The sequence below is a fragment of the Sciurus carolinensis genome, chromosome 5 (genome assembly GCF_902686445.1).
Source record: "Sciurus carolinensis chromosome 5, mSciCar1.2, whole genome shotgun sequence".
In the NCBI taxonomy this organism is placed as follows: Eukaryota; Metazoa; Chordata; class Mammalia; order Rodentia; family Sciuridae; genus Sciurus; species Sciurus carolinensis.
In genome coordinates, this window is record NC_062217.1 from 39,389,816 (window position 1) to 39,406,516 (window position 16,701).

At 39.4% G+C, this 16,701-nt stretch overlaps 1 protein-coding gene across 3 annotated transcripts in view; it reads left to right on the forward strand.

Annotated features, from left to right (window-relative positions):
* Positions 1-16,701, forward strand: part of Cab39l (calcium binding protein 39 like) — a 128,992-nt gene that overhangs the window by 105,755 nt on the left and 6,536 nt on the right. For all 3 annotated transcript variants that reach the window (XM_047552382.1, XM_047552383.1, XM_047552381.1), the window contains one exon: positions 4,377-4,520. In XM_047552382.1, the coding sequence (XP_047408338.1) occupies positions 4,377-4,520 (144 nt within the window). The remainder of the gene's footprint in view (positions 1-4,376; positions 4,521-16,701) is intronic.

Here is a 16,701-nt window from a genome sequence, read left to right on the forward strand (position 1 = left end):
GGCCGAGGCAGGAGGATCACAAGTTTGAGGTCAGCCTGGGCAACTTAGCCAGACCATCTCAAAATAATAATAATAATAATAATGATAATAATTTAAAAAAGAGCCAGAACTGGACATGGTGGTGCACGCCTGTAATCCCAGCAGCTCAGGAGGCTGAGGCTGGAGGATTGAAAGTTCAAAGCCAGCCTCAGCATTTTAGCAAGGTGCTAATAAGCAACTCAGGGAGACCCTATCTCTGAATAAAATACAAAATGGGGCTGGGGATGTGGCTCAGTGGTTGAGTGCCCCTGAATTCAATCCCCTGCACTCAAAAATAAAAAAACAAAACAAAACAAAAATTCAGTTGGATTTGATCTCCAGTAGCACCACCAAAAAAAAAAAACCTCGTTTTTGGGGGTGTCTTTTTTTTGAGCAAGGGGAGAGAAGCCACAGAACAGAAGAATGAGAAAAGATGAGCAAGGGAATTGAGAAAAAGAAGCAAGAGAAATGACTCCTGAGTCTCCCAGGGCTGTGGATGCCTTTCTTGGGAGCTGAACGTGTTTGTTTGTGTACAGCTGATTTTTGAAAGATTCCTTTGATCTTATGTGATTGAATTGGTGAAGACTGAGGGGAAGAGCACCTGCACGCTCTTGGAAAAGTCCAGATGAGAAGAGGTAGTGAGGTTTGGTTGAGGAAACTGCCAGGGAAAATGGAATGGAGGGTGCTCAAAAGACATTCTTTAAAAACAGAATATGGGCAGATCTCACATGGGCATTGATTTGATGTGAGAAGGAGCAAGGGAAAAGAAAGGAACTGGGGAGGACCTTAGCTCTCTGTCCCAGGGGACTGGTAGGTCCCCCTGTCATTAACAAGGAGAGGAGAGGGAATTGGTATTAGTGCTGTTAACCGTGTGAGAGACCAACAAGATGTCAAGCGGGGCTGAGCAGGGGACAGCTAAAAGTGTAGATCCGGGAGATATCTTCCTCTGCGTTATAGTTATACCCAGGGGTACAGTTGAGACTGTTGGCAGATAAAAGGTAAGAGAGCCCAGTGGGCACCCTCGAAACTTCCTACACCCATTGGACAGACGGAGGGGGAGCAACTGGAAGAGTCCACAAGGGATCAAAGCGCAAGAGCTAAGAAACCAGAAGAATGCAGTAATCTTGAAATCAGGAGCACAGAAAGTTTTCACAAGTGTTCACTGAGCTTTAGATGCTGCAGGGAGACTAAGAAGAATGAAGATTACCGTTTATGGTTGCTATGCCAAATGTATGAGAATAATACGCTCAACTAATATCCACCAGTGACCAGCCTTTTTTCAGATTTAACAAACATTATTTTTGTGCACAAAGTATAACTTTCAGGTGTGTAGTTCTTATTTGTTAAATAGACAAAAGATACATCATTAGCAAGGTGGTTGTGTACGGGCAGACACACACACACACATACACCTGCATGTACAGGTCTGGAATTCTGTTGTGATCGACAACTAACCCCCAGTTTAATATATTCTCCTTCGATCCAGGACTTCTGTGACCTTCTGTAAATTGTCATCCTGAGGCTTCCAGAAAAAAAGTTCAATACATAGATAATTGAAAGAGAAGCATATCTTACATATAAAATATACTGAAACTTTAGGAATTGCTGTCACTACAGTGAAAACAAAAGTTTCTGAGATAGAGCAACATTGCGTTCAGCAATTTCCTAGAGGGTCTTCTTTTTTCCCTTTGGGCATTTTAATTTTGTTTCAGAGTAATATTGCATCTCAGAAACTATTAATTTACCCCCATAAAATGTTTGGCTTTACTTTTTTATAAAAACTTGCTGCACTTTAAAAGCTTGATATGAACTTAGGGTCCACGATTGATTGATTTAAATATTTTTTAGTTGTAGGTGCACCCAGTATCTTTATTTATTTATTTATTTATTTTTTGTGGTGCTGAGGATTAAACCCAGTTCCTTGCATGTGTGAGGCAAGCACTCTACCACTGAACCACAGCCCCAGTCCCCGTGATTTATTTTTCTAGTTTTATTTCAGGTTTTATAATGGAAGTCAAGGGGAGGGTAACAGTCACTTAACATAAAACTATCCTTCTGCCAAAGTACTAGAGTACATTTATTCAGGAAAGGAAGGATAATTGTAGAGTTTTGGTTTTTCCTGCCCTACCGAAATGCCTAGGAGCAATAGAGCATTGGGAAACAAGCGAATTAAAGTAAATGATGAAAATACATTTATTTCTGGCTGTCTCTTGGTAAACTGCAGCAAAGACTGACTGGAAAATGAATTAAGCACTGATGAGAGCAAAACCGTGTTACAGGCAGAAAATAGTAACAACTACTGCTTCATGCCTGTTTTGCTGTTTGGTTTGATTTGAGTTTTTGCTTTTTTGTTTTTCTTTCTTGGTTGGTTGGGTTTTTTTTTTATTTGAGGTGGGATCTCACTGAGTTGCCACGGCTATTCTCAAACTCCTGGGCTGGGGTGCTCCTGCGGCCCCAGCCCCAGCCTACCCTGGAGGACTAGACCGCAGGTCTGCACCGCTCCCCATGTAATGAACAACTCTCCAACTTTTTTCATGATACCATTCTTGTTCACACTGATGTTTCAGGGATACCAGTTGGATTATAGAATGAAATTATAAGAACATTATGATGAAGAACCAATGCCTGGGAAAGGGGTTAATTTTCCTATACTTTGTAATTTTTTTTATTTTTATTTTTTGGTACTGGGGATTGAACTGAGGGGTGCTTAACCACAGAGCCACATCCCAGCCCTATTTTGTATTTTATTTAGAGACAGGGTCTCACTGAGTTGCTTAGCACCTCAATGTTGCTGAGGCTGGCTTTGAACTTGCAATCCTGTCTCAGCCTCCCTGGCTGCTGGGATTATAGGTCTGCAGTCACTGTACCCAGTAACTTTGTAACTTTCTGAACCCTGTGGGAACGTAGCTACATCACTCAATTGTTAGTCCAGCTAACTGCTGTCTAAACTATAACCTTGTAGGCTTTGTTCTTAGAACTATAGCTCTTAGGGAGATAAACTCAAGTCATCTTGAGTTATTGTGGTAAAGGCCACTTCACGATGACACTTGCAGGTGTTGTACTGTTTTTCTTCTGCACCTATGAACTACTTATCATAAATTCCCTGTGCATGATCTCTGGTCACACAGGCCAAGAATTCAAACCCATCAATGTTGTTATGGTTAAGAAATGATGTCATTTCCTATAAAAGCCCATGTAGGAGCCGGGGTTGTGGCTCAGTGGTAGAGGGCTTGCCTAGCATGTGTGAGGCACTGGGTTCGATTCTCAGCACAGCATATAAATAAATGAATTAAAAAATACAAATAACCCAATCAACAAATGGGCTAAGGAAATGAACAGACACTTCACAGAAGAAGAACTACAAGCAATCAACAGATATGTGAAAAAATGTTCAACATCTCTAGTAATAAGAGAAATGCAAATCAAAACTACCCTAAGATTCCATCTCACCCCAATTAGATTGGCGATTATCAAGAATACAAGCAACAATAGGTGCTGGCGAGGATGTGGGGGAAAAAGTACACTCATACATTGCTGATGGGGCTGCAAATTAGTGCAGCCACTCTGGAAAGCAGTGTGGAGATTCCTTAGAAAACTTGGAATGGACCTACCATTTGACCCAGCTATCTCACTCCTCGGCCTATACCCAAAGGACTTAAAATCAGTGTACTACAGAGATACAGCCACATCAATGTTCACTGCTGCTCAATTCACCATAGCCAGATTGTGGAACCAACCTAGATGTCCTTCAGTTGATGAATGGATAAAGAAACTGTGGTATATATATACAATGGAATATTACTCAGCTATAAAGAATGATAAAATTATGGCATTTGCAGGCAAATGGATGAAATTGGAGAATATCATGCTAAGTGGATAAGCCAGTCTCAGAAAACCAAAGGACGAATGATCTCACTGATAAGCAGATGATGACACATAATGGGGGTTGGGAGGGGGGCAAGTATGGAAGAAGGAGAGGCTGTATAGAGGGAAAAGAGGGGTGGGAGGGGTGGGGGGGAGGAAAAAATAACATAATGAATCAAACACCATTACCCTATGCAAATGTATGATTACACAAATGGAATGCCGTTATTCCATGTACAAACAGAAACAACATGTTTACAATAAAAATAAATTAAAAAATAAATAAAATAAAAGGTCTGTCAACATCTAAAATTTTTAAGTTCAGGGCCCAGAACTTCAGTCTGGCATAAATAAACCTGAGTTCTCCAACTCAGTCTCTTGCTGCGTGTGATTTCCATGACATTTATACTTTGTTTTTCAGTGAGAACGTAAGGTATATTTGAATAAGTTGACCGTGAAATGGATAATACCTTTGGCTTTGTGTTTTCTCATAGCTGCTAGGTGAACTGATCCTGGACCGCCACAACTTTGCCATTATGACCAAGTACATCAGCAAGCCAGAGAACCTAAAGCTGATGATGAACCTCCTTCGAGATAAAAGTCCCAACATTCAGTTTGAAGCCTTTCATGTCTTTAAGGTAAAGTGCCAGCTACAGAAATAATGTCATGGGGATGTGTTTGTTTTTTTTTGTTTTCCAGCTTCAAACGACAAACTCCCTACTTTTTACTTTCCTTTATTCTTGCAAGAAGATGAAATAGGCAGTCTTTGTTTTGCACGATTTAGATGAGGTTTTATAACTACTTTAATGAACATCTATTTGATTCTAAAAGGCTTGCTAACTAATCCACGCCTCCAAATATTTTCTTTTTAAAAAATATTGATTGATTGCATTCTCTCACTAGTCTAATGGTATAAATCATTACTTGAGTGCTACAATTAGGCAAATTTGCCTCAGATAATTGTATTATAAACATTGTATTATAAATGTATTATAAATCGTATTATAAATGTATTATATGCATTATAAATTCAGAGAAGTTTCATGGCCACGTCAAACTTCAGGGGGCCTGCCACCCAATGCCCAAAATAAAATTAAACAATCATTTTCAAATTAAAATCTGCTGGAAAATAGATGAGCTTCATCCCTCCTGGTGAAGGTCTCTCTGGTACTCACCTTACTTTGAGCAGCAAAAAAAAAAAATAATGTAGTCAGTCTTTCAACCATCAGATATTTATTGCCCGAAAGGCCAATAGAGTAATTCAGAGCCTAACTTAGTTTATAAATTCCTTTTGGAGTCCTAGCAGGACTTTTCCTACAACTCGACAAACTGATTCTAAAATCTTTATGGTGGAGATAGAATAGGATCATGGTGATTTTGAAGATTGAGGTAAGGGGAATCTGTTCTTCAGATATTAAGATCTGAAATGTGACTTTTATTGGTTGGAAGAAGCAAATGTTAAAAAGAAGTAACTTACTTAATAATTAATAACTAATAGTTAAGTAATTAAAGTTTGAAAACATGTAAAGCAAGGCTACATAAGCTTACTGCATACACACACATGCAGTAAAAACGTCTGTGGAATGACACCAAAATCAGGCCAGCAGCCATCTCAGGTGAGAGGTGGTGGAGAGAATGAGTGATATTGTGGAGAGGCATTCAACATCTTTCAATATTTTTATTAAAAGGCAAGCATGGCCCCTGGCACAGTGGCCACAAGCCTGTAATTCCAGCGGCCCGGGAAGCTGAGGCAGGAGGATCTCAAGTTCAGCGCCAGCCTCAGCAAAAGTGAGGTGCTAAGCAGCTCAGTGAGACCCTGTCTCTAAATAAAATACAAAATAGGGCTGGGCATGTGGCTCAGTGGTCAGGTGCCCTGAGTTCAGTCCCGGGTACCCAATGTTCCATTTGCATAGAGCTGATGGTGGAAACATGAGGTCTGATAGGTTATCCCCGTACTCTCCTTTGTGTTAGAATTATCTCATTAAAAGTAAAGAAATGGGGTGAAATGAAAACAGAGTGCTGTAGGACTGGGAAATGCCACGCATTAAGAAGTGATAGACTTATATATTCTGGAAATTAGCACTCTATCTGAAGTATGAGTGGCAAAGATTTTCTCCCACTCTGTAGGCTCTCTCTTCACATTACGGATAGTTTCCTTTGCTGAGAGAAAACTTTTTAGTTTGAATCTATCTCAGTTGTTGATTCTTACTTTTATTTCTTGTGCTATGGGAGTCCTGTTAAGGAAGTCTGATCCTAAGCCAACAAGTTGAAGATTTGGACCTACTTTTTCTTCTATAAGATGCAGGGTCTCTGGTCTGATTCCCAGGTCTTTGATCCACTTTGAGTTGAGTTTTGTGCAGGGTGAGAGATAGGGGTTTAATTTCATTCTGTTGCATATGGATTTTCAGTTTTCCCAGCACCATTTGTTGAAGAGGCTATCTTTTCTCCATTGCATATTTTTGGCCCCTTTGTCTAGTATGAGAAAATTGTATTTATTTGGGCTTGTGTTCGTGTCCTCTATTCTGTACCATTGATCTACTGTCTATTTTGGTACCAATACCATGTCGTTTTTGTTACTATTGCTTTGTAGTAGAGTTGAAGATCTGGTATTGCGATACCCCCTGCTTCGCTCTTTCTACTGAGGATTGCTTTAGCTATTCTGGGTTTTTTATTCTTCCAGATGAATTTCATAATTGCTTGCTCTACTTCTGTAAGGTACATCATTGGGATTTTAATTGGAATTGCATTGAATCTGTATAGCACTTTAGGTAGTATGGCCGTTTTGACAATATTAATTCTGCCTATCCAAGAACATGGGAGATCTTTCCATCTTCTAAGGTTTTCTTTAATTTCTTTCTTTAGTGTTCTGTAGTTCTCATTGTAGAGGTCTTTCACTTCTTTTTGAGATCAATTCCCAAATATTTTATTTTTTTCAATGCTATTGTGAATGGGGTAGTTTTCCTAACTTCTTTTTCTGAAGATTCATCACTTATGTATAAAAATTCATTGGATTTATGAGCATTGATCTTGTAACCTGCTACTTTACTGAATTCACTCAAAAAACTCTACACCAAGAATACAAATAATCCAATCAACAAATGGGCTAAGGAAATGAACAGACACTTCACAGAAAAAGATGTACAAGCAACCAACAGATATATGAAAAAATGTTCAACATCTCTAGTAATAAGAGAAATGCAAATCAAAACTACCCTAAGATTCCTTCTCACCCCAATTAGAATGGCAATTATCAAGAACAAGCAATAATAGGTGTTGGCGAGGATGTGGGGAAAAAGGTACACTCATACATTGCTGATGGGGCTGCAAATTAGTGCAGCCACCCTGGAAATCAGTGTGGAGATTCCTCAGAAAGCTTGGAATGGAACCACCATTTGACCCAGCTATCCCACTCCTCGGCCTATACCCAAAGGACTTAAAATCAGCATACTACAGAGATACAGCCACATCAATGTTCATTGCTGCTCAATTCACCATAGCCAGATTGTGGAACCAACCTAGATGTCCTTCAATTGATGAATGGATAAAGAAACTGTGGTATATATATATATATATATATATATATATATATATATATATATACAATGGAATATTACTCAGCTATAAAGAATGATAAAATTATGGCATTTGCAGGCAAATGGATGGAATTGGAGAATATCATGCTAAGTGAGATAAGCCAATCTCAAAAAACTAAAGGACGAATGATCTCGCTGATAAGCAGATGAGGATATATAATGGGGGGTGGGAGGGGTTAGCGTTAGGGTTAGGGTTAGGTTTAGGGTTAGGGTTAAGGAGGGTGGCAAGAATGGAGGAAGGAAGGACTTTATAGAGGGAAAAGAGGGGTGGGAGGGGTGGGGGGGAAGGAAAAAAAATAACAGAATGAATCAAGCAACATTACCCTATGTAAATGTATGATTACACAAATGGTATGCCTTGACTCCATGTACAAACAGAGAAACAACATGTATCCCATTTGTTTACAATAAAAAAAAAGGAAAAAAAAAAAAGTGATAGACTTTCTCAGGAATCTTTGGCTCTAGGGTTGTAGAAGGCTGTGTGTGGTCATGCCATTCCGCGTCCACAGAACTGGACTCTATCATTGGAGATGAGAACAAGCTTCATCATGCAAGTTTAAAAAATGCAGTGTTATAGAAGGATTCAGTGGGTGGCGAAGTAGAAATAACCTGCTTCAGTCCTCAGATCAGAATTTGGACCATCTAATCAGTGGACAGAATAGGTACATTTAAAAATAGTTGACCACTTGTTTACTTATACGTGTGTAAACTGGGCCTACCCATTACCCCAGCTATGTTCCTTCCACTGAAGTATGAACTTGATTGTTTACCTCCCAAGAATAATATTTTGCTGTTTAGAAAAAAAATAACAGCCAAGTCCTAGAATTTTTTCACAGTTCTTCATTAATAGTTTTCCCCTCAAAGCACCCTCTGTATAGGTGCAGAAAACGTGGGACACTGTACTGCAAATGCCTTTGCCATATTATTAGTTTTTATTAGCTTGCTGATAAGATCAGCGTCTCCACTGAGATGACATTTCATGTTTCCTAGTATTGACCAGCAGAAGGTATGGTACAAAAACTCTGGATGGAAGTCAAGAGAATTGGGTCTTTGTTCTGGCTCACTTGCCAGCAATGACTTTGCATATATTCATCTGGATTTGTTCCCTCCCTTGCAAAACCAAGGCCAAGGTCTAGTGTTTAGTTCCACGATGCTAGGTCATAAGACCTGTGTCTCTGTGGTCCTGGTTCTGCCAGAAATGAGCTTAGAAACAGCTATCAGCTGGCCTTCCCCTCTTCCTTCCCTGTTAAGTTGATAATAAAGGGCCATCGTGCCGCTTCCCACCAAACCATGCAAGAGGTGGTCTGTGGCGGTGGGCTCACACCTAGAGCTGCTGGAATTCAGGCACATCCAGTGCCAAAAATGACCTTGAGTGTGCTCCCGTCACTCATCCAGCAGTTGGTCACAAGAGCCATTTCCATGAAAACAAGAAACTCCGCTCCAGCTTCTTAAAAATACCAAAGCCAAGGCTGGGGTGGTGGCTCAGGGGTGGAGCGCTTGCCTAGCGCACATGAGGCATGGGGGTCAGTCCTCAGCACCACAAAAAATAAATAAATAAAAACACAAACGCTAACCTGACAATTCAGCTAAAAAAAAAAAAAAAAAAAAGGCACAAGAATGATCCTAGATGACAATGTTTCCATGTGATCTTATTGCAAAGAATGCAGAATATAGATTAATTTGGTGAAGGACTCACCATGAATTACTCATTTCCTTAGGGACTGACTTTCTAGCAGACTAACTACTCTGGCAATGACAGACCAGATCTAAGTCTACTTGGGGGAAAGTAGTTGAGATTCCGTGAATTTAAGGTCATTAAAAAGTGTTCGTGGGCTGGGGAGATAGCTCAGTCGGTAGTGCTTGCCTTGTAAGCATGAGGCCCTGGGTTCAATCCCCAGCACCCAAAAAAAACAAAAGCAAAAAGTGAAAAGTGTTCGTATCAGCAAAGCACAGTAGTGTTCACCTGTCCCAGCTATTCAGGAGGCTGAGGCAGGAGGATCACTTGAGCTCAGGAATTTGGGGCCAGCCTGAGCAGCTTAGCGAGACTCTGTCTCAAAAAAGAAGCTTTTGCATCAACTGCCAACTTAATGTTTTATCAATGACTTTTAAATAGTATAGAATAGTCAACTTTATCAGTTCCTCATTTAATCTTATTTTATTTTGCCCCTTTTGCTTATTTAACAAACAAGCAGAGGAGAAAAGTGAAAACCTGTAATTAAGACCTCACTTTGCCTTTCTATTTTTAAATATACATTCTTTAAAAAATTCATAAAATAGGAATTAAAGGCATGGTTCAGTGGTAGTGTGCTTCCCTAGCATTGCCTATATTTAATAATTGTGAATACTATTTTGTTTTTTTATTAATTTTTTTTATTTTTACAGACTGCATTTTGATTCATTATACACAAATGTGGTGCAACTTTTCATTTCTATGGTTGTGCACAATGTAGATTCACACCATTCATGTAATCATACATATGCATACATTCTTTTCTTTCTTCCTTTTTTTTTTGTTTTTTGTTTTTTGTTTTTTGGTACTAGAGTTGAGCCCAGGGCCTTACATGCTAAGCAAATGCTCCACCACTGAGCTACACCCACAGCCCTAGAAAAAAAAATTGAAGTTGCTTTTCTACATAATTTTGGAATAAATATATAGCTTCCTGTGTAATTTCCAGAATTGTGTGAAATTTATAGAGCCTCAAGACTTGAGTTCCAAAATACCAAAGCAATTGCAGTAACAACAGTGAAACTAACAATTTAACATTCTGGAGTTTACAGAGCACTTTTTCATGACAAAACTGCCTGTACTCCTCACCCCATCTTGAAGTCAGGTAGGTGGAACATTCCTGCTTTGTGGCCGAGGAAACGGGGAGGTTCAGGGAAGAGCCTGATCGTGTGTCCACCCAGCCATCTGCTGCTTCCATCCCTGAGTTCTTTCTTCTACCAGTGTCCACAGATTCATGGGGAACTGAGCCTGGAACATTAGTAATAGCAATGTGCCTCTTTTCTAGACTTTGTTAACATTATGGGAGATTTTTTGAGAGCAGGCATTTTTGTCTTGACTTTTTTTCTCAGCTGTATTTCCTAGCACTTAAAAGAGTCCCTAGCACGTGGTATTTATTAAATAGTTAATGACTGAAAAAGTGAATTAATATGAATTCTCTGGAGATGGGCGTTTAGACATTGGACTAAGTTGTTGAGGATGGTTGTAGAATCAATCACCTTGCAAGGGATCTCAGGACTCAAAATCACACGTGGGCTGTGCTGAAGTGGGAGAATGAATCAGCTACATTCTGGAGGTCCCTCTCAGTTATAAATCTGTTCTTTTTACAACTGATTATAATAAAGTAGAAACATGAATTCATCCTTTTATAGTATTACTAAAAGAAATAACAGTACAGTCTTTCTTTAGAGGATAAAATCGTTTTTCTAACATATTACCCAATATTATTATGTTATATTGATAAGATTTTCTCACTTTGCTTTGGTGTCTAAATAATGGAGGAAAAATCATTTTTATCATTGAACACAATTGGAAATAATAAGCAAAAAATGTCTTTTAAGCAGAAAAAACTTTAAAATAGTTAAAATGAGCTGTTAGGGTTTCTTTTGTTTGTTTTGTTGTGGTGCTGGGAATCAAACCCAGGGCCTTGAAAATACAAAGCGTTCACTCTACCACTACATCCCCAGCCAGCTACTGGGTTGGTTTATTTATTGGTACTGGGGATAGAACCCAGGAATGCTTTACTACTGAGCTACATCCCCACCCCACCCCTTTTTTTAAGTTTTTTGTTGTTTTCGTTATTGTTTTGTTTTTGTTTTCCTTACAGGAGACTTTTTGACTTTTTTTTTTTTTTCTTTTTCTTTTTGTGATGCTGGGGATTGAACCCAGGGCAAGGCGAGCACTCTACCAAATGAGCTATATCCCCAGCCCCAGTCCCATCCCTTTAAATTTTTTTTTCCCCTGAGACAGAGTTTTGCTAAGTTATCTAAACCAGCTTCGAACTTGTGTTCCTCCTGCCTCAGCCTCCCAAGTAGCTGGGATTACAGGCATGTACCACTGCACCCAGCCAAGCTATTGGGTTTAAATTTGACAGCAAGTGTTTAGGGAAGCAATTACTTTTATATGTGATGTGAGTGATGATTTATTGAGGGAAATGACAATAGTAATTTAATGACAAAGTAACTTAATAGTAATCTAATTGGACAGTAATTTAATTGCTGTGTGCCAGGGACTCTGGTAAACATTTACAGGGGTTATCTCCTTTAAATCTTTTAAAACCCCATGAAGATTTGGCAATAAAAAGCATGAGTACTATATTCATGCGACAACATGAATGAACCTTGAAAACACCATGCTAAGTGAAAGAAGCCAGTCACAAAGAACATACACTGTATGATTTCATCAGTATGAGAGGTCTAGAACTGGCAAGTTTCCAGGGGCAGGAAGTACCCATTCCTGCTGGAGCTGGGGGCTTGCATGGGCAATGGGGAGTGACTGAAAATGGGTACAGTATTTCTTCTGGGGATGATAAAAATGTCCTGAAGTTGACTGTGGTGATGTACAACTCTGAATATACTAAACAGCACTGAAACCCCTTTTCAATGGGTGAACTGTGTGGTATGGGAACAGTAATATAGCAGTAAAGCTGTATTTGAAAACTGAAAAGACACAATGAAATATAGACCATGTGATTCTCTTCTCCCTACAAAACTACCTACAAAGCTTCTTTTTTTTTTTTTTCTCCCCAGCCCACCAAAGCTTCTTATTTAATTCAAATCAATGTATTCTGTATCTCTTAGGAAGTTTCCAGACATCCACCTTAGGTTTGCCCATCAGAAGTCTGAAAATGCTAAAAAAATAAAATAAAATAAAATAAAGTAAAAAACTTTAGAAAGAAGACCCAAAACAGACTCCATTTCTTGACCCACTAGTTTACTTAAAAGATCGGTTTTAAAGATGAGGAAAATGTGATTATAGTTTGCCCCTCCTCGCCCTCATCTCTAGAGAAGCAGTAAAGAACATTTGACCCAAACAGCACATCCCTGCCTCAGAGGAGAGCGCACAGCCCTCAGCCTGGCAGCTGGGGACCTGCTTCAACTGCTCTGAGCCTCACCTAGGGAGTGGGGCAAAGAGGATCTCCCCCCAGAGTGGTTGTAAGGACAAAAGAACGCAGTGCCTGTAAACTGCTTAGCACGAGGCCCCGTGCACGCAAGGACCCAGGCTGTGTCTGTGGCCAGGTAAGCTCTGCCTTTCCAGTGGCCTCACTTAGTATGTGAAGAATCTGCAAAGGGTAAAACCATGCTGTTGAGTGAAGTAATAGGTCACAAACCTTTATGTACAGATTGCAAGCCCCGTTCGTTTTGCATATGCTTACATGTACCTGTGTGCACAGTGAAAAGAAAAGAAAAAGAAAAAAAAGATATATATATATGGAGAGAGAGAGAGAGAGAGAGAGAATGTACACCAGGTATCCACGTGGTCACCTCTGGGTGGAGAAGTTCAGTGACTGCCCCGGGAGGTGCTGAGGAGTGACCCAGAGGCCAACGCGCTAGGCAAGTGCTCTACCACCGAGCAGCACCCCTGGTCCTGTAAGTGATGTTTTTACTTTCTTCTTGCTTGTCTTTATTTCCCTCGTTTTCTACATGTCTTACTTATATAAATGGCAGTGACAAGAAGGGTGGCAGCGAGGAGGAGGATTTCAGGTGCTCCTAGAGATTTTTAGAGCATCCTGAACTTCTGCCGCCTTTACTTCCTTCACAGGGTCTCATTCCTCCTTCGATGTGCAGTGAGGACCTGTCCAGTCCTGGTGTGGGCGGGTGGACGCTCACAGACTCTGACCTGGCTTGCAGCAGAGGCGGGGCTAGGTCCTTCCTTAAGACAGGAAGTTCGGTCTCTGATCGGACCTGAAAAGTATTGTAAAAAAATATTCCGAATATTTACACTCGGATTTGTATTCATTTGAATAAAAATAGGATCATTTTATTTCACACTTCCATGGGATGGAACTTTGTGTCACTTCCATGTGACATGTCAAAAGCATCCAGGCTGACAGCGTGCATCGTTGACGATCATACCGGAAACACAGAAGGTGAATCCTGCCATACCGTGTCTGGCTCAGATCACTCTTGGTAAAGGAGCATTTATGTGAGATTAATAAGTATATTAACAAGACAAAGGCATTTTAAGTTTTCACTAAAAGCTTTCAAGTTTAAAATCGAGAACCAGATATTTTTAGTTTTAGTTCTCTGAACTAAAAATACTTGAGTGGTGGTCCTGAGATTTGCATGTCTCTGATCATGCTTGAGAACGCCATAAAGCACATCTCTGAGACATGCTGTATTAACAGAGGGGCGTAGGCAATAAAAGGGCACTCTTCAAAGAAGTCATAGGTACTTCCGTTTGTTTAACTTGTTCGGGTGCTTTGAAAATGCATTTAAGTGAGGACAGCAGAGAGAACACCAAGATGCTGTTCTGGACGGAACAGTCCAAAGATTCAGTTCCCTGCACCGTGAGTTAGCAGAGTGTTCCATCTACCTTCTCAGGCCTTGGCTCGGGCCCCTCAGCATCTCGTGGCCTCCAGGGAATCATCCTGCAGATTGCATTAATGCCTCTAGTCGGTAGCAGCCTTTAGAGGCAGCAGAATTCAGGAGCCATAAAAACCAAAAATAAAGAGAGTTTTAAAACTTGAAAATAAACAACATTTTTCTTAGGTTTATGGTACTAGATGTGGGTTAAGTGAACTTGATCCAAAGATACCTGTCTGCAAATTCCACCACATTTTTGAAAACAGAAGTTAGTTTGTCCAATATATTTTATCTCCCCCTGCTTAGGAAATAAAGATTGTTATGAGTTATTTATGTAGTTACCACAAAATGCCAGGCAATTTTTAGCTAAAATGCCACAGCAACTCTCTTGTAAACAAATGATGACCAGAAGAAGCAAACAGTTTGGCTCCAACATACTAATAGGTCTCATACAAATGTCAGGCATTTTTAGGTAACAGTGTAAACAAGTCTGGAAATACCTTTTTTTTTTTTTTTGTAAGTAACAATTTTAGTTTATTGTTGTAAAAGTCATATAACTTGAAATTTACCATATTAGCCATTTCAAAGTGTATGATTCAGTGACATTTTGTATTTTTATGAAGTTGTGCAACTGTCCCCACTGTCTAGTGCCAGAACATTCCATTACTCCAAAAGGAAGCCCTGTACTCATTAAGCAGTACCTCCCATTTCCCCTTACCTCCAGTTCCTGCCAACTACCACGCTGCTTTCTAGCTCTGTGGATCTGCCTATTATGGCTATTTTATATAACTGGAATCAAATCCATGTTGTTGTGTGATCAGTCAGTACTTCACTCCTTTTAATGGCCGTATAATATTCCAATTGCACGGATATCAGTTCTTCAGCTGATGGATGCTTAGAGTATTTCTACTTTGAGCTAGTGTGAATAGTGCTGCTTCAGATATTAGAGTGTAAATATTTGTTTGAACAGATATTTTCCATTTGTAGGAACGGAATTGCTCCATGATATGGTAATTCAAATGTCTAACTTCCTGAGGAAATGCCATATTGTTTTCCACAGAAGCTGCACTGTGGTACATTCCCACCAGCAAAGGAGAGTTCCAGTTTCTCTTCATTCTTGCAACGCTTGTTATTGTCAGTTTTATTTTTTTAATTGTAACCATCCTCATGGGTCTGAAAAGATTTCTCATTGTGGTTTTGAGTCACATTTCCCTAATGGCTAATGATTTAGAGCATTTTTTTTCCTGTGCTTGTTGGTCATTTGAGTAACTTCTTTGGAGAAATGTCTATTCAAGTCCTCTGCCCCATGAATGGACTTTTTGTTGTTGAATTGTAGGAGTTTTCTTTTTCCTCTCCTAATAGTGTCTTTTGGAAAAAAAAAAAAATAGTGTCTTTTGATCCACAAAAAAGTTTAAAATCTCGATCCCCAGCACCGCAAAAAAAAAAAAAAAAAAAAAAAAAAAAAAAAAAAAAAAAAAGTCTAAATTTAAAATCTGACAAAATCCAGTTTATCTGTTTGCTTTTAGGGTCATGTCTAAGAAACCATTACCAAATTGAGGGTCATGAACATGTACTGCAAATTTTTCTCAGAAAGTTTTATCAGCTTTTATATTTAGGTCTCTGATTGATTTTGAATTAATTTTTGTTTAAAAAAATTTCATATGTGAATTTCCAGTCGTCTTATGTTGGATTCAAAAAAAAATTGTTTTATATATATATATTTTTAGTTGTCGACGGACCTTTATTTTATTTATTTATATGCAGTGCCAAGGATCGAACCCAATGCCTCACACATGCTAGGCAAGCGCTCTGCCACTGAGCCACAACCCCAGCCCCTTATGTTGGATTTTTTTATCATGCAATTGTATTATCAAATACTCTTTTTATATTAATTGAGATGATTGTATGATTTTCCTTCATTCAGTTAATGCGACGTTAGTTTCCTAAGGCTGCCAGGGTACCAGAGACTTAAGTGGATTAAAACAGAAATCCATTCTCTCACAGTTCGGGAGGCCTGAAGTCCACAGTCACAGTGTCACCAAGAGTTCCTTAGGAGGCTCTCAGGGAGCATCTTTGCATCCTCTCCCAGCTTCTGCTGGTTGCCAGCATCCTTGGCATTCCTTGGCTTGTCAACGCATTACTCCGTTTTCCACGTCCCTCTTCACACGCCATTCTCCTCTCTCCATCTCTATGTGTCTCTGTGTCCAAAGTTCCCACTTCTTATAAGGACACCAGAGGGCCCACTCTGACCTCTTCTTAACTCTGACCTCATCCAATGGGTCATGGTATAGAATTTGTTAGATACGCCGCTGGACTTAGTTTACAAATATTTTATTGAGGGTTTTTTCATTTTTCTTCATAAAGGATATGATCTGTAGTTTTCTTGTCTACCTTTGATCCCAAGGTATTTTTGACCTCAGAGTAAGTTAGGAAGTGTTCTTTCCTCTTCGAGGAAGAATTTGAGAAATGGTTGGTGTGCGTTTTTCTTTAAACATCTGGTGGAGTTTACCAGTGAAGTCATCTGGTCCTGAGCTTTTCTTTATTGGGAGTTTTTGATTATTGGTTGATCTCTTGTCTGTTTTGAATTTCTGTTTCTTCTTGAGGGACTTGACAATTTCATCTAGGTCATCTAACATGTTGGCATGCAGTTGTTCATTGTATTCTTTCATGATCCTTTTGTTTCTATAAGGTTATTATT